The sequence below is a fragment of the Osmerus eperlanus genome, chromosome 20, assembly GCF_963692335.1.
Source record: "Osmerus eperlanus chromosome 20, fOsmEpe2.1, whole genome shotgun sequence".
Taxonomy (NCBI): Eukaryota; Metazoa; Chordata; class Actinopteri; order Osmeriformes; family Osmeridae; genus Osmerus; species Osmerus eperlanus.
The window spans coordinates 2454254-2473106 of NC_085037.1; the positions used below are offsets into that span (position 1 = coordinate 2454254).

Below are 18853 nucleotides of genomic sequence, written 5' to 3' on the forward strand. Positions count from 1 at the left end.
GGGGCTGGGGGACGGAGCAGGGGTGGGGGCAGGTGTAGGAGCAGGGGCAGGTGTAGGAGCAGGGGTGGGGGCAGGTGTAGGAGCAGGGGCAGGTGTAGGAGCAGGGGTGGGGGCAGGTGTAGGAGCAAGGGCAGGTGTAGGAGCAGGGGTGGGGGCAGGTGTAGGAGCAGGGGCAGGTGTAGGAGCAGGGGTGGGGGCAGGTGTAGGAGCAAGGGCAGGTGTAGGAGCAGGGGTGGGGGCAGGTGTAGGAGCAAGGGCAGGTGTAGGAGCAGGGCTGGGGGCAGGGGTGGGGGCAAGGGCTTGCTGCTGGACAGGGGGTGGGGCTTGTTGTACTGGGGGAGGAGCTTGCTGCTGGACAGGGGGTGGAGCCTGTTGCACCGGGGGAGGGGCTTGATATTGGACAGGGGGTGGGGCTTGTTGTACTGGGGGAGGGGCTTGCTGCTGGGCAGGGGGTGGAGCTTGTTGGACTGGGTGAGGGGTTTGATATTGGACAGGGGGTGGGGCTTGTTGTACTGGGGGAGGGGCTTGCTGTTGGATAGAGGGAGGGGCTTGATACTGGACTGGGGATGGGGCATTTTGGATTTGGGGTGGAGCTTGATACTGCACAGGGGGAAAGGTTTGTTGGACTGGGGGTGGAGCTTGATACTGGACTGGGGTTGGGGCTTGCGGATGGAATTGGGGAGGGGCTTGGTGATTGACGGAGGGAGGGGCTTGGTGTTGATACGTCATCGTTGCTGCAGTTACAAGTGTGGCCAGAGTTGGGGGAAGAAATTGAAGGAAAATGAAGAAACACATGAAGAACAGATAGACAGTCAGATAGACAGACAGGTAGTAAAAGAACAAACACGATGATGACAGATGAAAGGTGAAACTGTGACGTGAACCTATTCTAGAAGGGCAGCCATGACCAAGCAGGCAGCCAACCAATCAGCTACGTACCTTGACTCACAGGAAGCTGATGTATGTCAAAGGTAAGCTATTGGCAGAAAAGCCTGGAAGCTGTTCCCTCTAGTGAGAGAGCTTACGTAAAAAGTTCTCTGTTCTCCTGTTCTCTAGAACAGCTGCTATCTTGAGAGCAGCTGCTATCACCTCACATAAACATCAGAACTCTCTACTTTGCACTGTGCCTTGTAAAAACAGACCATTCCTTGACTCTTGCACTATTAGTAGGATATGGATAAAAGCACCTGCTAAATGTATCACATGTAAATGTAACAGGCCACATGTTCTGCCTGGTTACTGTGTCTGACTCTCAGAACAACAGCTTTTAAACACCAGACTGAGATGAAAAGACACTGAAAATGTCCACAGCACAACTCAGACCAATTTAAAGCGTTAGCACACCAATACCCAGCTGAAACAGACAGACATGTACAGACCAGTTACAGACCAGTTACAGACCAGTAAAGACCAGTTAAACACCACTAATAGACCAGTTAAACACAAGTTAGTAGACCAGTACAGACTAGTAGAGACCAGTACAGACCAATATAGACCAGTACATATCAGTGCATTCCAGTTACAGACCAGTACAGACCAGTTACAGACTAGTACAGACCAGTTGCAGACCATTTACAGACCAGTTACAGACCATTTACAGACTAGTTTGAGACCAGTACAGACCAGTGCAGGCTAGTCAGGCAGGGTACACACCTTGGTAAGGCTCAATCATCTCTTCACCATCTTCTGGGCCATAGGAGAGAGAAGCCATCTTGGCTGTTATATCACATATGTACCAACATACTAACCTACACATGTTCATACACACCAACATGCTAAACTACACATGTTGACAAACTCATGTCCATACACACAAACTTTTCAACCAACACATGTTAATTTGTTCCAACATGTTAATGTACACATGTTCATACACACCAACACACACGTTGACCTCCACCTGTTCATTCACACCAACATACTAACATGATACATGCCAACATGTTAACATAACATGTTCTTACACACCAATACACAAACCTACACAAGTTGACTCAAATATGTTGACCTACACATGTTGACCAACACATGTTCATACACACCAACATACTAACGTACACGTGTTAATCTACTCATGGTCATATACACCAAAACGCTAACCTACACATGTTCATATACCCTAACATGTTAAGACATACATGTCCATACAAACCATCATGTTAATCTACACACGTTCAAACACAGAAAAATGTGAATCTGCACATGTTCATACACACCAACATGTTAACCTGTGCCAGCATGCTAACCTCACATGTTCATAAACATAAACATTGTTGACATACACATATTCACACCCACCAACAAGCTAACACCCACACCAACACACTGCACATTCCTTTCTCACAGGTTCATACATCTATCTGCAGTCTGAGGGCCATCCTTCTACAGGAAGACTCGAGTTCAGATGCCAACTCAGTGCTAAACAGAGGGATGCAGATTGACTCACTTCTGTCCAGCGTCCCCTTTGGAGGGACGATTGGTAGCTGCCGTCCTCTGCGCCCGCATACCGGAGTGCTGCAGGGGCTGGTTTGGACTGACCCACTTCGGGGGTTGGACCTGTGGTACATAGAGAGTTAGTCCAGGTACCTGGGGGGATGCTGCATCAACACTAGCAGACTGGGGTTCCATCTTCCCAGCCTCCTCTTGGAATTACATCATCGTAATTGTCAATAAATATATATAAACAAGAATAAAACATCACCGTAATAGAAGAAGTGTACACACAGGGCGAAAACAAAAGTAAAAAGTCTATTTCCACGGTTGTACATATTTCCCAGGACTATCCCATGCAGAGGTAAATATGTAGCGATCATGTGACATTTCAGCCAGGGTGCAACCCCCGCACGCTGAAATGTCACATGCTCTGAACTGTGAGTCCTTCAGCCTTCACAGCACCTGTGCACCCCTGACCAGGCTCCCTCCATCTGCCTTGGAGAACCAGGCCATGGCATTACACTCTTCATACACAGCAGACTGGGGTCAACTACACAGACTAACTACCTCGTCAAACAGGGCTGTAATTACATATGAGGTCCCTTAAGTTGCAACCTCGATTAAAAAAAAAACACCCACAGTTATTCACTGAAATATTGCCTTGTTCAAAATCAAAAAATGACCCACAACTATGATTTGCATTTGGTTGGACATCATCTGCCATTGAGATAAGATCAATCGAGTATGTTAAATCACTCAAAGTGTTGGACAGGGAATAGTACTGGACTCAAGTGTATAGAGGACAGTTGATTTGTCCCACAGGGTGGGCCTAGGGTGCCAGGTCTGCAGGTTAGAGGTGCTAGGAAGTATGGGGAACATAAACTTGCTGCTGGCTGCCTGAGCTGCAAGGAAAGATTCAGAGGCAGTGGCCTGGGAGACACTCTTCTTCTCCCCTCACACACACAAACACACACACACACACACACATCACAGTCTACCAAACAACCAAATGAACCATCGACCAAAAGAGGATGCTGTTAAATAAACCAAAAACGTAAATATTAGTAAACAAAGCAAACAAACAACAAAAAATCAATAGCGAGCATAAAGGAAGTGAGGGTTGGGAGCACACCGTTATATCCAGGATATAAAGACTGTGTCTCCAACCCAGACCTGGGTTAGTAATGTACCAGTCTACAGACGCAGGGACACCACCCGTCACTCAGGAACATAACACGATGACGCGGCGGAAAAGAAGGACGGGTGAGCGAGCGAGCGAGCGGGTGGGCAGGGGGGGGGGGGTGGGGGGGGTCGGGGGGGGGGGGGTGGTGGAGTTAGTTGGAGGCGTGGCTGGCTATGATTGGTCAGGGTCACCTCGTTAAGGCGGGTGAGGGAGGGGCGGATCTTCCGGAGGGGAGGGACGGCATTGACCTCATGTAGGCGGAGTCGGCTCGTTCTGTGGAGCGCGAGCGTGTGTAGACGGGGTGATCCACCATGGCCCGCTGGTCAGCTGACCGCGACCTGTGGTAGAAGCCACGCCTGTCCATGCCGCGGCTGTACCTGCAAACGGTCGTTAAATCAGCTAGTTAGCTAAAGTAGCCTAGTCAGTTAGTTTGTTAATTCATTGCCCAGTGGGCCACCAGTCTGTCCGTCACCATGGCAAACACAGTTAAATTCAGGAGGAAAGGGTGTGTATTAGTGAAAATCTGAGACACACAGAGTACTACATCTCCCATGATGTAGTGTGGAGGGAGCTGTGGGAGTTAGAGGTTAGACTTCATTTCCACCTAGGGAGAAAGGTTCCATTAAGACCAGTCAGTTACATGCAGTATTGAAGTAGCCCTGTTTCAAACTCCTTTACATGGTTCCTCCTGTCCCCAGAGGGTTCTCATGTACCGGCTCTAGAACCTTCCTTCAAATCTATAGAAGCATTCCGGAAGCTTCTAGAATACAAAAACAAAGATATAGCGTCTTTCTGAGTGTAGCAGCTTTAGCTGCCACTAGGCTAGTCTTGGCAGGCTAAGCTAGGCTAATTGCTAGGGTAGTTCAGGCTAGTTGAGGCCAGTTGAGGCTAGGCTACGCTAATTACCTCATCAGCTCCTCATCGTAGGCCTCACACTCAGCAGGGAAGTCTGGGATGTGATCCTCTCTTCACGTCACCACAACAAAAACAACAACAAATTGTACATCAGCCCACAAAACAGAGATTTCCTCTGACAGTCAAGAGAACAAGTCTACTCTTTAAACCACAGGGCAGCATGGCCTAAGATCACAGCAATATTGCACAACCCCTTAACAGCCAGTAAATCATGTGTTAAGACTGCGTAGCTACAGCACTGTAGTCCGACAGCCCCACTATAACTACAGGAAGTATGTGACATGAAGAAGGCAGAATCAGCAGGGACTAGTGCACTCTATTGTGCAACTGGAAAGTGTGTACCTTTCTGTGTCTGTGCAAGACTCAATTTCTATCCTGGGGCAATTCCTATTGTGTGAACCAAGTCCCATGTTAATGATTTCTGACAATGACAAGCAAGCCACATACAGTAGTAACATAGTTCATAACATAGAATCAATGAATGGAAATCCTGTTGGTTGACTTCAAATCGAGGTCCGGAGTTGTATGTGAAGAGTATGTTAACATGTTGTTGATGTGTTGGTGATATGATGTTGATGTAATATTCATAAAATAGCCAACTACACACTAACCGGCCTACAGGACTACCCTTCACAGTCTACAGACTGCTCTCTACAGCCTGCAGGCCAGGTGTGACCCGCGGGCCGTAAAATGCCCAGGTCTGCTCTACAGTCTACTCTCTACAGTCTACAGACCTACAAGACTACCCTCTACAGTCTACAGAATACTATCTACAGTCTTCAGACCCAAAGGACTATCTTCAACAGTCTACAGACTGCTCTCTACGGTCTATAGACCTACAGGACAACCCTCTACAGCCTACAGACCTACAGGACTACCCTCAACAGTCTACAGACTGCTCTCTACAGTCTACAGACCTACAGGACTACCCTCAACAGTCTACAGACTGCTCTCTACAGTCTACAGACCTACAGGACTACCCTCAACAGTCTACAGACTGCTCTCTACAGTCTATAGACCTACAGGATTACAGGTGCTGTCCAGGCCCAGTCCTACCTGTAGTCATCAAAGCTACCATTCATCATGGGACTGGGCCAGGAGCTGTGGTTAGGGCCGTTGTAATATCTTCATTAGAGACACACACATAGAGAGAATGGAGGCAATGAAGGAAGGAATACATGAACAAATGAATGAATGAGTGAGTGAGTGAGTGAGTGAATGAAAAGTGGTTTAGGAGGAAGAATGCATGAATCTAACTGGACACAACCAGCCCCCAGCTAGGATCTACTTCCTGTGTCGGCAGCAAGGGCAGAAGTTACCTCTCTGAGTCCAGGGAGTTACCGACGGCAACAGACATCCTCCTGCCTCTCACCATGCTCCTGCACACACAGCAGCAGAGGGGTTAGGGCAGGGGTTAGGGCTAGGAGGGAGGACTGGGCTGGGCTGGGGGGCAGGGCTGGGGGGCAGGACTGGGCTGGGCTGGGGGGCAGGGCTGGGGGGCAGGACTGGGCTGGGGGGCAGGGTTATGGGGCGGGGCTGGGCTGGGAGATGAGGGTAGGGCTGACGGTCACAGAAGGTTACAGGCTGGGGGAAAGGGGGGAGGGCACTAAGACCAGAGGGACAGGCCCAGCCGATGCTTCTCTCGAACTTTAGCTATGCCAAGTCATCAGTACCATCAAGTGCCAATCACCCCCCTCCCCCCACAGATACACACCCTTCCTCAGTACTTCAGCTCAGTATTTAATATGCTAACAACCAGCACCAGATTACAGCCAGGATTTAGGGATGACCTCAGGCAGAGGTTAACCCCTCCCCCTCTTCCCCCCCCCCCTCACTAACACACACTCTGTCTCACACTTCTGAACACGCTACAAACACAAACAACCACCAGCACCAACAACCTCTCCCTGACTCTCCCCTACTAGACATACCATCTCTAGACACCACAGTACTCTACTAACACCCTAGTAGACAGCTACATGGTCACACACTACCAAGGACACTACTTCAGCATACTACTTGCACCATGGTACACTACTGACACTATCACAGACACAATTGTAGGATAGTGTATATAGTAGGCTAGTGTGTATAGTAGGTTAGTGTGTATAGTAGAATAGTATGTATAGAAGTCTAGTGTGTATAGTATAGTAGAATAGTATGTATAGAAGTCTAGTGAGCACAGTAGACTAGTGTGTATAGTAGACTAGTATCTAAGTGGACTACCTGTCCAGACTACCGTAGCCCCCCTCTGATGACGCTCTGGACAGCTTGGTGTTGCGTAGCAACCTGACAGCATCCTCACGGAACATAGGATACAGAGAGCCACTGCCAACAGAGACACCACAGGGTCAGGGGTCAACAGGAAGTGTGTGAGAAAGCCTGTCTCTAGTGACCCCTCAAACTCATCAACCATACAGTATCATCATACATCTTTTACTCTAGAAAACTAAGACCTGAAACCATTGTTATGACGAGGATGAAATAAATTGATTATATTGCTTTTAATGAATGAGTGAGTGAGTGTATGACATAGCTTCAGAGGTAGGCTCTCCTGGTACAGTACCTGGCATAGATAGTTTAACCTGGGTTAGGGTTAAACATTTCACTTACATTTTGGCAATAACAAAGAATAGAATAAAACAGAATAGAATGGAACAGAGTAATAATACATCAAACATTTCCAACACATTCAAGCACATACACATACAACTGAGTCCAGTAAACTGAACCACACACCCAGACATGCACACACACACGCACGCGCAGCCACACACAAACAGACACACACTAGGCTGGAGTGAGTGTTGGCACACGCAGCCAGGCAGTGCAGGAGGGTGATATCTATGTGCTGTATATCTATGTAGCATCAGTCTGTTAGACCTCTCTATGCTGTCAGGTCTTGCCGAGAGTGGGGGAAGAGGGGGGAGACAGGGAGAGAGAAAGGGGGAGAGAGCAAAAGGAGGATAACAGAGTGAGGTGTTTTGTGTCAGCAGGCGGCTGCTCTGGTTCTAGTCTGCTAAGTTGAAGGGAAAAGGAGGAGTAGCTGGTGGAGCACGATGGCTGTCAATCATGCAGGGTGCCCCAATCAGGACAGAGTATACCTGGGGTCCTGGAAATGAGGCACTGAGATTGTCTCCCTGGGTCGGGAGCGAGGAGGGAGGGTGAGAGAGCGGCTGCAGCCACGGAAACAGAACATAGTCATGAATGAGGGAGAGAGGGATGGAGTGGAGAGAATCAACCGAGAGAAAGAGGGATGGGGAGAGAGGATAAGAAAGAGAGTGTGTAGGAGCCTAACATGCAGATGGCAGTAACGAGTACTGAAACCAGTCTCTCTTCACCCACAGGAAGTCTCGCTTCACCCACAGGAAGTCTCTCAACTCCAGAATTGGAGACCTCCTCCATGATAGCTATGCAAGACCCCTCTAACGTGTGTCTCAGGGTGTGTGTGTGTGTGTGGTCCAGTCCTAGACTCAGTCACGTCTGCACTCCTGTTAACGGTGCGTTCTGGCAGCGTACCTGTCAGGTGAGTAGCGGTCCTCGGATAACCGCTGGCGGTCCATACGACCAGAACCGTATAGCGACGGTCCCCCTCGTACACCGTGGTCCAAACTCCGACTGGGGAGACAGACCTCACAGGGTCACCAACTCTCACTCTCCTACCATCAACCACAACCTGACTGCTCACTCACTGGGTATATCTAAGTGGAAGAGCATTTGACCACAGATAAAGAGGTAGCAGGTTCAAATCCCCCCAGTATATCGCTTTGAATTTAACCGTCTGCTAAATAAACACATTATTATTATGATTGTACTGTGCATGCGCAAGTCTGCAGTCAGGGTTGTCATGGTGACTGAGGACTTACCTCTGAGGCGGAGGCACACTGGGCGAGCGAGAGCGCGTGCGGGCCATGTGATTGGATGCCATCACCTGTTCTGGAACCGATAGGGTGGAGCTTTGGAAGTCCCGCCCATTGTGTCGGTAGTCTAGGCGACCACATGACGGTGGAGGAAGAGGAGTCAGAGTTAGAGAGTAAAATCATTATCACATGTAGCATGTAGTTTGTAGCCTATAGCATGTTGCCTGTAGCATGTAGCCTGTTTTATGTAGCATGCAGCCTGTTTTACATACAATAGGTACAGAGTTAGTTTTTTATGTTGAGCTTCACAGAGATCAGAGCAACATGCAGAACAATCTACATATTACATTGTTAGTGTGTTTGTGTGTGTGCAAGTACACTATTGTTTTCTGTGAGTGTCTGTTTGTTTGTGTGTTTGAGCAAGTGACAGATTTCCAAGGCTGCGGAAAGTGAAAGTGTGTTTGAGGTTGTGTTTGTCTTTGTGTGTATGTGAGTGTGTGTGCGTGCATCCCCAGATAAAACACTTAGTAATCTTCTCTCTAGCTTGATCCCTTAACTTGATTTGTGCCTATGACGTTTAGCGGGTGTCAGGGATAAGAACGCAACACACAACACATACACACACAGCACGCACACACAACACATACACACACACACAACACACACACAACACGTACACACACACACAGCACGCACACACAACACATACACACACTCACACAACACACACACACAACACACACACACACACACACACAGCATGCACGCACACACAACACATACACACACAACACACACACAACACATACACACACACAACACACACACAATACATATACACACACACACACACACTCACACAACACACACACACAACACACACACAACACACACACACACACACACAGGAACCCTCCACTTCTGTACCTCTTGCAGTTGCCAAGAACTGTCTCAGAAAACCATGAACTCAGAAAGTCTCTCTGTTGACTTAGTTCAGGCCATACATGCATATCAGGGTATGGAGGAGCTGGTCTTTACCAAAGCATTGTAGGTGTTGTAGTTTAATTACCTGATATGACTCCAATGCCATCTTCACAGTCAAAATCAGAGAACTCTATGTCACTGATCCTCTGAGATCCTGGGGAGAGAGAAGGAGAGAGAGAGAGAAAGACAGAGAGAAAGGGAGAGAGAGACAAGGAGAGAAAGAGAGGAGAGAAGGAAAGAGAAGTTAGAGAGGAGTGTGTAAGCACGGTGTTTAGCCCTCTCTGCATGTCGTGACATCACTGTCTACCCCCGTGCAGGGTAATCTCCTCAGGGTCACCACGGGGTCACCAGGGTCAGCAAAAGTGACCACTACCACTGACTGGTGCTACACAGGGGTCATGAACCTGGCGCAGAATCACAACATTCTCTAAATGTTTGGTTATCAGGCACACACCTCTAATCAATGTTTTAACTACAAGTTGTGTGGGTCTGATCTGGCAGGGAGAGGCATTGAGAGAGAGACAGCACACACAGGATAGCAGGCCACCAGGGCAGCAGACCACGAGGGCAGCAGGCCACAAGGGCAGCAGGCCACCAGGGCAGCAGGCCACAAGGGCAGCAGGCCACCAGGGCAGCAGGCCACCAGGGCAGCAGGCCACCAGGGCAGCAGGCCACCAGGGCAGCAGGCCACCAGGGTAGTGAGTGGGGGAGAAGCAGAGGATAGAAGTCACCGTACGACACAGCACTCTGTCAACCCACGAGAAGCACTGGCAGGAAGGACAGGTCTGCAGACAGGAAGCTGTCATCGTGTCAAAACCATGGGAATGATATGCAGCCATATAGGCTTTACGTTAGCCTTGCTATGCAGAAGTTACCTCAGAGTTTAGCGTTACGCAATGTTAGCGAAAGCCAATGTGCTAATGTTTACGCTAAGAAACTTAGAGGTTATTTGCACCCTGATAGCTACAAATGCTAAAGTTCGAGTAAGAAAATGTTTTTATAAAGTTAGTGTGATGTTTTTGGTTGCAACTGTACAGTTTAGTGCCAGAGCCCTACAAACAATGGAGACTAAAGTTAGAGTTAGCATTGCCTACTATGGAGGCTAACATTAAAGTTAGCATTGCCTACTATGGAGGCTAACATTAGCTGGCTAGCTGTGTGGGATACATCGTAGCATAAGGCTGGCTAGCTGGGCGGTGTGTGTGTGTGTGTGTTTGTGTGTGTGTGTGGAGGGCTGAAGCAACGCAACACAGGCCACAGGGGCTAGAGGTGAAGGTGTCAGAACACACACAGATCACTGGTTACCTGAGTTATAGAATGGACCCTTGTCTGGAGGGGAGAAAGGCAACATTAAATCAAGTGAACAGTGAAAAAATGTGTTTCACTTTGTGTATTTGAGTGTATGCGTGTGTGTGTATATATGTGTGTCTGGGACCCCTGAGCACATGTGTGTGTGTGTGCGTGTGTTTGTATGACTGTGTGTGTATATGGCTGTGTAAATGTGTGTGTTTGTGTATATGTGTGTGTGTGTGGCGTACTCTGCAGCCTGCGCGTGGGGCTCTCTCCAGGCAGCAGGCGTCTCTGCAGGTAGGGGGAGGAGGAGGGCAGGGGGAGGGACGACACGTCGTGGGTCAGCAGCTTGTACCAGTGGGCCTGGTCATCCAGCAGGGCTGTCTCCAGCTCGATCAGGATCTGGACACACACACACACACGTGTGCACACACACGTACACACACACATACACACACACACACACACACACACACACAAGCATGTAGATATACAGAGACACAAGCATGTAGACATACACACGGACGCACAAATAGTTCATGAACCAGTTCCGTCTGTTGCAAACATTTAAATCTGCAATATATGAAGCTTTTTATGGTTTATGGGTGTGCGAACACAGTAGCTGTGTGTGTACACGTGTGTGTGTCAGAGGGTGGGAGTATTTGTGTTTATCCTAGAGGGTTAGTGTGTTTGAGCGTGTGTGTGTGTGTGTGTGTGAGTGTGTGTGTGTGTGAGTGTGCGTACATGTGAGTGAGCGTACATGTGAGTGTGTCCGCATGTGTGCGTACGTGTGTGTGTGCGCGCGTCTCACCTCCCCCAGGAAGTCGCTCTCCTCCTCGCGGACCCTGGCCTGGTCCCAGAGGGTGATCTCCAGCATGCGCTCCCTGAACTCCCTGCGGTGGACCGGCGTGTACATGAACGTCTGGTTCCACTTGGGCTCCACTGACTTCTTCACCGTCTTGGTCCTCCGCTTGCTCTTGTCACTGCGGGGTCACAACGAACACTGACGCTGAGCCACAACCAGAGCAGAGTTATAATACTAAGGGAGAGGAGGGCAGAGAGGGGGGTAGGACGGGTTAAGTGAGGAGAGGCAGGAGAGCAGGAGAAGGGTGGAGAGGATAGCAGAGGAAAGGAGGAAAAGGCAGGAGGAGAGGAGAGGAGGGAGAGGGCAGGGAGGGAGGGAGCAGGAGGGGGTAGGAGAGGAGAAGAGCGTGGAAAGAGATGAGAGGAGGAGAAGAGAGGACGGCGGAGGAGAGGAGGATAATCGAGGAGGAGAGGAGTCAGTGTACCTTCTGTCTGGGAGGAAGTAGATCTTGACGTATGGGTTGAGGGGGCGTCCGTCCTCCCGGGCAAGCAGGTCCTTGGCTCCCAGGATGGTGACGATCAGCTGGTGACCCACCTTGTCGTACCACAGCTTGACCTGCAGAGGGCGCATGGTGGCGTTACACACATACAAATCCCTCCTCCCGCAGAGACAGCCCCTCCCTCCCCCAGACAGGTCCTCCCCCTCTCCCCCTCTCCCTCCCTCCCCCAGAGACAGCTCCTCCCCCTCTCTCCCCCCCCCCTCCCTCCCTCCCTCCCCCAGAGATAGTTCCTCCCCCACTCCCTCCCTCCCCCAGAGACACCACACCCTGTGGTGTGGACAGCATGGTAAAACCAATCACATCAAGTTAGATCAGGGATTTCCTCAGGGAAGGAAGGAAGGAAGGAAGGGAGGAAGGAAGGGAGGGAGGGAGTGGGGGAGGGAGGGAGTGGGGGAGGGAGGGAGTGGGGGAGGGAGGGAGGGAGTGGGGGATGAGCTATCTCTGGGGGAGGGAGGGTCCTAAAGTATAGACAGATCGGCTCCCAGAGGGAGGTAGCTTCATTCCTACACAAATACTTTCAAAGACAGGCAAAGCAAGACATTGGATTTAAAAGAATAAAAATATGAGTATATATGTGAAATGTATTTATGAAAATTATGTACAAATATAAAATAAATGTATTTATAAATAATAATTTCATTCAATTGGTAACCCCTCCAAAATATGAAGCTTTAACTGAAGATGACAGAATATCTTTGAAAGTATCAGTTGTTCTTTCAGAAGAGCCAGCAATGCGCTAAACAGGCAAACAGACCATCAGCAGACAGCTAGCTAACTAGGCCATCTACACAGCTAGCTGTAACACTGCACCTCCATTTGTAACACTGTATCTCCAGTGATGATACTGCATCTGGAAGTGTGCAGAGATAACCCAGGTACAGAGATCAGCTACTGCCAGTGTTATTGTGGTATCAAGGTGTGTTTCAGTCACTGCTTCCACCACGCTCATTCCCAGACTTGGCTTGGATGTGCAGTATAGCACAGTACACAACAGCATAGAAGAGTATAGTATAGTATAGTATAGTACAGTATGGTTTCCTACAGAACAGTATAGTGTCGTACACTATACTATATTACAGTATAATATAGTTTAGCTTAGTATAGTACCTTTTTACAATATAATATTGTTTAGTACAGTATACTATAGTACAGTATAATATGACTTAGCTTAGTATAGTATAGTACAGAATATTATAGTGTATTCCAGTACAAAATAGATCTAGATCTGGAGGAGCTACAGCTAATATCCACACACAGAGTGTAGAAGCAAGCAAGAAGCGCTGAGCAGAACGACTAATCTAGACTACACACACCTAGAAGAGTGATAGAACAGCGAGATAGAGCGATCAGATAGTGGTCAGATAGAGCGGTCAGATAGAGCGATCAGGTAGAGCGATCAGGTAGAGCGGTCAGGTAGAGCGATCAGGTAGAGCGGTCAGATAGAGCGGTCAGACAGAGCGGTCAGAGCGGTCAGAGCACACCTGGCAGGAATGCCAAGAAAGAAAAACAAGAAGAACTCTACTGGAAAATGCAAAGTTTTCGTGTAGAGAAAGCCCCGCAACACTGGAAGTCGCAGGGCTTGGAACAGGGTCCCACCGGCTCCACAATACATCCACTCATCCTCTTCACTATGGCTGGGCACACACTACAAGATAATCCGGCGGATTTTGGGCCGATTTCCCCCTTCCGACAATCCTAGGTAATGTCCCGATTATCTACAGATTATTTGATCCGATTTTCCCTTGGTGTGAGGTGTGTTAAGAGTGACCGAACTCGCTCGGAAGAACGCCCCGGTCGCGAATCGTAAGTATTGAATATTTACGATCAGAAATCCTGATGTGTGGGGGGAACCCTGAGGACAAACACCACACACTATAGGAGCAAAACGGTTACATCTAGGATTTTTTGGTCCTCATGTTTGTGGTTTCTTGCATTTTGAAAATCTGAAAAGATTAAAACAAAATCTTTTAGAGTGTACCCAGCATAAGGAGAAGTGGGTCAGTAACACTGTGGGTGAGCCCTGGGCTGAGACTGACCCCTGAGCGTGGTAGCAGTCCAGGAGACAGACTGGATGCACAGGACACTGTCTCTTTGGAGGCTGTCAGTACGGGACATGTAGCACTACGCATTAAACTAGCAGGTCATGATGTAAACATCAAACTTTTATAGAAAGATCAAGTATGAATGGTATCCTCTGCTGTGCATTTTCCATCTAGCGCAGAAAAAAACTGCAAGAGAGAAAGATAGAAAGATAGACAGAAAGACAGAGAGAGAGAGAGGGAGAGAGGTAGTATGTGTCTAAATCAGTAGACGTGTTACCTGGACCCTAGGTACAAGGGGCGTGGCTCTTCTATTAAGGCATGGACTCTGAGTGAGCAAAGTTACACAGAGAACATTCAGCAATCAAAAGAAATTACATCTAACACAGTCACACAACAACAACAACCAACCTCAGAACATATCCAGTCAACAATATTCCCATTATGAACTTGGATTGGACTAGCACACATACTTGAATCAACCCCACCAAAGCGTGTGTGTGTGTTAAGAATATGCACACACATGCACACACTTCCACTCATCTCTGCTGCTGACTTCAGCAGTGTAGATTAAATCTCTCTCATCTTGTGCTCCAAAAAGTTTAACAAGAAAACCCAGTGAGACTTCAAAGCTGGGCCTCGAAACATGCTGCTACATTTGAGCTCAAATTAAAACAGTGTTTCAGACATCTGCCTCACGTCTTCTCTCGTTTCCTCCGCTGAGGGTTCAGATTCATCTCCCTGTCTTCCTCAAAGAATATTTCACAACTCCTTTGTACTGAATTATAAGAATGACTGCAGCAAAAGTTCAAACTTAAAAGTTGGAATGAGATAAGGGGAAGTAGTTCCGTTTTTAAATTGTGCGTCTGGAAGTCCGGCTACTGTTCAGCACAAACCCAGCTGGTCTCTCTTACGCTCTCACTTGTCTCTCTTCCTATTAAACCTGTCTTTCCACCTGTCTCTCCATCCTCTCACCTGTCTGAAAAGACCGCACACCTTATATTGTCCTGCTCCAAACACTAAAATGTCCCAAAGCTACGATTTACATCTGTGGTTTGACCCCGCTAGAACTGGTTACGCATCTGCCTGTCTCACCATACACCTGTCTCACCATACACCTGTCCCCATACACATCCCCCTGTGCCCCCTGTGGCTGGAGGCTGGCGGTGCAGTCGTAGTGCATGCTGGGTACTCACCGAGACCTGTCCAGACAGGAACTGAGGGGCCTCGCGCAGCATCCCAGGGCTCATGGGGGACGTGACCGATATGGAGGGCCCCATCTTCTGAGACTCGAAGGAGCTGGAGCCTGAGGACACACCCACACACAGACACACACACAGACACAGACACACACAGGTGTAGGTTTATATAGGCCGTTCAGAAACTGTCCATAGGAACAGGGCCAAATCATTCCAATGCACTCATTGTACTCAGTGTACTCATTACAAGTGGCAAATTAAGTTGAAACTTTAACACGTTTTGGGGTATGTTTACATGTGTTGGTTTGTGTGTGAGTGCGTGCGTGCGTGTCTGTGTGCGTGTGTCTGTGTGTGTGTGCATGTGTGTGTCTGTGTCTGTGTGGGCTCACTTGATTCAAGCTGTCCGTGACTGCTATCTGGGATTCGGGAGACGTCTCTGTGTAGACAGACACATATCATTATATTATGTTTACAAACATACAGTACATCACATACAGAAATACTATACTCCTATACTAACTCCATCAAACTATAGTCTTGAGGACCCACCTTACATACTACTGTACATGTCAGGTTTGAGACCCACCCTACACACTACTGTACACGACAGGTTTGAGACCCACCCTATAGGCCGAGACACCACCAGCTCCACCTGGGGCTCGGGTTTGGAGTCCAGGATGATGTTGTAGACCTCCTTAAACGTGGCGCCCTGGAGAACACGGCCGTTCCACTCCAGGACCTGGTCCCCTGAGGGGGGTAAGGGATAGAGAGAGAGAGAGAGAGAGAGAGAGAGAGAGAGAGAGAGAGAGAGAGAGAGAGAGAGAGAGAGAGAGAGAGAGAGAGAGAGAGAGAGAGAGAGAGAGAGAGAGAGAGAGGGAGAAGAGTGTTAAAGGAAAAAGGAGATGGGTCAGAGAGGTGTAAAGAAATAAAAGAGAATGTGAAAGATAGATAGATAGAAAGAAAGACAGATGAAGAGAATAGACAGTAAGATGTTGGCAGTAATAAGCTGCGGTCCTCAGTAAGCCAGGGTATTAGACCATCAGCACGTCACTCCAAAGCTCATTACATCACCAGCTTCACGCTAGATTGGCAAACACCACGCTGCTCGAGGATGTATATGCATGCAGGGCCTGTGTGTGTGAGTGTGTGTATGTGTGTGTGTGCATGTGCGTGTGCATGTGTGTGTGCGTACCTGGCCGCAGGTGTCCTACAGTGTCCGCCAGACTTCCTCTCTTCACCTTGGTGATGAAGGCACAGAGGCGGCCGGACTCAGTCATCTTCCCCCCCACCACCTGCCACAGACAGGGTAGGGTCAGGGGTCAGTGGTCAGAGTTCAGGTCCAGGCTTTAGATCCAGGGGTCAGGGGTCAAGACGTACCTTGAGACCCAGCAGTGCTCCGGTATCCTGGGGAATGGTGCCGTCTTTCATCCGCTTGTTCAGCAGGATCCGTCCAATCAGACGCTCGCCATCTTTAGACGGTTGCCATGACACCGGGTGCTGTGAGGCCAGAGTGACAAGACACCTCGTCTCTCATGGCAAGAGTACATACCACAATAGCAATGATCCACTTCAAACATCCCATAATGTACAGAGGGGAGAGACTGGAAGACTGGGTATGGATCTAAATGGAGGTGCGAGCACAGCAGTGACAGTGGAGCAGACAGAGAGGAACAGAAAGACAGAAAGGGAAAGAGAGGGTAGACAAAGATAGAGAGAGAGCAAGACAAAGAGCAAGCAAGAGAGTACTGGAGAGAGCAAGCAATCGAGAAAGAGAGAAAGAGATAGAAACGACAGACAGAAAAGGAGAGAGAGACAGACAGGAGCTAACAGTGGATGATGTTATTCTAGAGAGCAAAGTTTTAGATTGCATTCATTTAGCAGAGGTTCTTATCCAAAGCGACATATAGTGTGATAGAAGCTAAACTAGGAGTCGGGAGGGACAGTCCAGCAGAAGAACCAGCCAGACAGCAAGATGAAGACTAGTCTCAGGAAGGAGGAGGAGGGTAGTGATGACAGCTCAAACAGGAAGTGAGGCAGATGAAGGTGGATGGTAACAGGAAGTGAGGTAGAGGAGGGTGGATGGTGACCAGAAGTGTGGAAGAGGAGGGAGAAAGGAAACAGGAAGTAAGGAAGGGGAAGGTGGATAAGAACAAGAAGTCAGGAAGGAGAGGGTGGGTGGGTAGTGATGACAGCTCAAACAGAAAGCGAGGAAGGTGACAGTTGAAAGAGGAAACAGGAAACCTTGGTGTGTGAGCAGACCAACCAGCTGAGACCACCACCTCGTGATACGAGCAGGGGGAGCAAGAGAGAGAGGAAGAGAGGGAGGGAGGACGAGAGGGAGGGAAAGAAAGGGACAGAGGTGTGAAAGAGATGGAGGAAGAGACAGAGGAAAGAATAAAGAGACAAGAGGGAAGGAAGAAAGAGGGAGGAAGGGAGACAGAGAGAGAGAGAGAAAGAAAAAGAGAAAATGACAGGTAGACAGAAAGAGAGAGAGAAAAAGAGAGAATGAAGAAGAAAATGATTGGTGGACATGGTAAAAAGTCAGAAGGAGAGGGAGAAAAAAACTAAAGAGAGAAAGGGAAGTAAGACGTTCTGTGACAGACTGGCATACAGGCCAATAGCAACCAGGCACAGGTAGCAAACCCCTCCCCCAGGACAGGAAGCGATATAGCTAGCTCCGCCCCTTCAGTGGGAGCATGCAGGGCTCGTGTCCAGCGTGATGACATCATTCCTCCATACTTCTATTCCTTCATCACCCCATCCTCCTGTCTCTCCACCCCCCCATCCCTACATCCCTCCAGTCTTCCCACAGCCCCCCCCGTCCCTCCCACCCACCCCTTCCAGCAGTACCTTGTCACTATGGCTAAGCTCCTCGTTTAGTGTGGTGCTACTGCATGTGTCCACGCCCGAGTCTTTGACCTGTGGCTCGCACCACTCCGGGTCCTCGTCAAACGAGCGCCCCCCCAGCCCCACCATCCTCCTGAGCCTGTCTGCCAGGGAGTCAGAGGAGTCCAGCAGGAGGGCCTGCTGACCACGGGGTTCCCTGTCTGCCCCCTGACTGTCACCTGGGGGAAGGGAGGGGAGGAGGGTGGGGAGGGAGGGAGGAAGGAAGGAAGGGAGGTGGAGTTGGGGGGGAGGAGGGAGAGGAGGGGAGGGGGGTAGGCAGGAGGGGAGGATGGAAGGAGGGGTGGGGTGGAGTTGGAGGGGAGGAGGGAGGGGAGGGAAGAGCGGAGGAAGGAAAATGGGGTAAGGAGGAGGGGAGGAGGGAGGGGTGGGCCAGAAGGAGGAGTGGGAGGAGGGGGGAGGGAGGGAGGAGGGGAGGGTGTAGGGTGGCGATGACAACAACAAAACAAACAAAAAACATGGTAGGGTGAGTTAGGTTCGAGAGATGGGAGATGGCAGGGATCCGCCGGGGAGGGCGGGGTCATACCATAGACATGTGTGCGGCCTCGCTATGCCACGTTGCATGGTCCCACCACTGGCCATCCATGTCTCCTAGAACAAGCGGGGTTCAAACCAAACACACACGCAAAGCAGAGGACAGGTGAGAACAGGACAGAAGGCTTCAGACAAACACACAGGCAGG

At 49.4% G+C, this 18853-nt stretch overlaps 1 protein-coding gene across 1 annotated transcript in view; it reads right to left on the reverse strand.

Moving 5' to 3' along the window:
- The window catches only part of rims2b (regulating synaptic membrane exocytosis 2b), a 47788-nt gene that overhangs the window by 5790 nt on the left and 23145 nt on the right, over nt 1-18853 (reverse strand). The window contains exons 6-28 of the mRNA XM_062446039.1: nt 18698-18762; nt 16645-16764; nt 16460-16559; nt 15891-16014; nt 15657-15703; nt 15265-15374; nt 14349-14396; nt 11955-12085; nt 11477-11648; nt 10914-11067; nt 10681-10704; nt 9461-9529; nt 8398-8518; nt 8051-8149; nt 7636-7707; nt 6758-6859; nt 5851-5910; nt 5588-5656; nt 4523-4582; nt 3808-3993; nt 2447-2556; nt 1654-1686; nt 1-734 (exon numbers count right to left, since the gene is read on the reverse strand). The exon at nt 1-734 is cut by the window's left edge and continues 40 nt beyond it. Of these exons, the coding sequence (XP_062302023.1) occupies nt 1-734; nt 1654-1686; nt 2447-2556; nt 3808-3993; nt 4523-4582; nt 5588-5656; nt 5851-5910; nt 6758-6859; nt 7636-7707; nt 8051-8149; nt 8398-8518; nt 9461-9529; nt 10681-10704; nt 10914-11067; nt 11477-11648; nt 11955-12085; nt 14349-14396; nt 15265-15374; nt 15657-15703; nt 15891-16014; nt 16460-16559; nt 16645-16764; nt 18698-18762 (2810 nt within the window). The remainder of the gene's footprint in view (nt 735-1653; nt 1687-2446; nt 2557-3807; nt 3994-4522; nt 4583-5587; nt 5657-5850; nt 5911-6757; nt 6860-7635; nt 7708-8050; nt 8150-8397; nt 8519-9460; nt 9530-10680; nt 10705-10913; nt 11068-11476; nt 11649-11954; nt 12086-14348; nt 14397-15264; nt 15375-15656; nt 15704-15890; nt 16015-16459; nt 16560-16644; nt 16765-18697; nt 18763-18853) is intronic.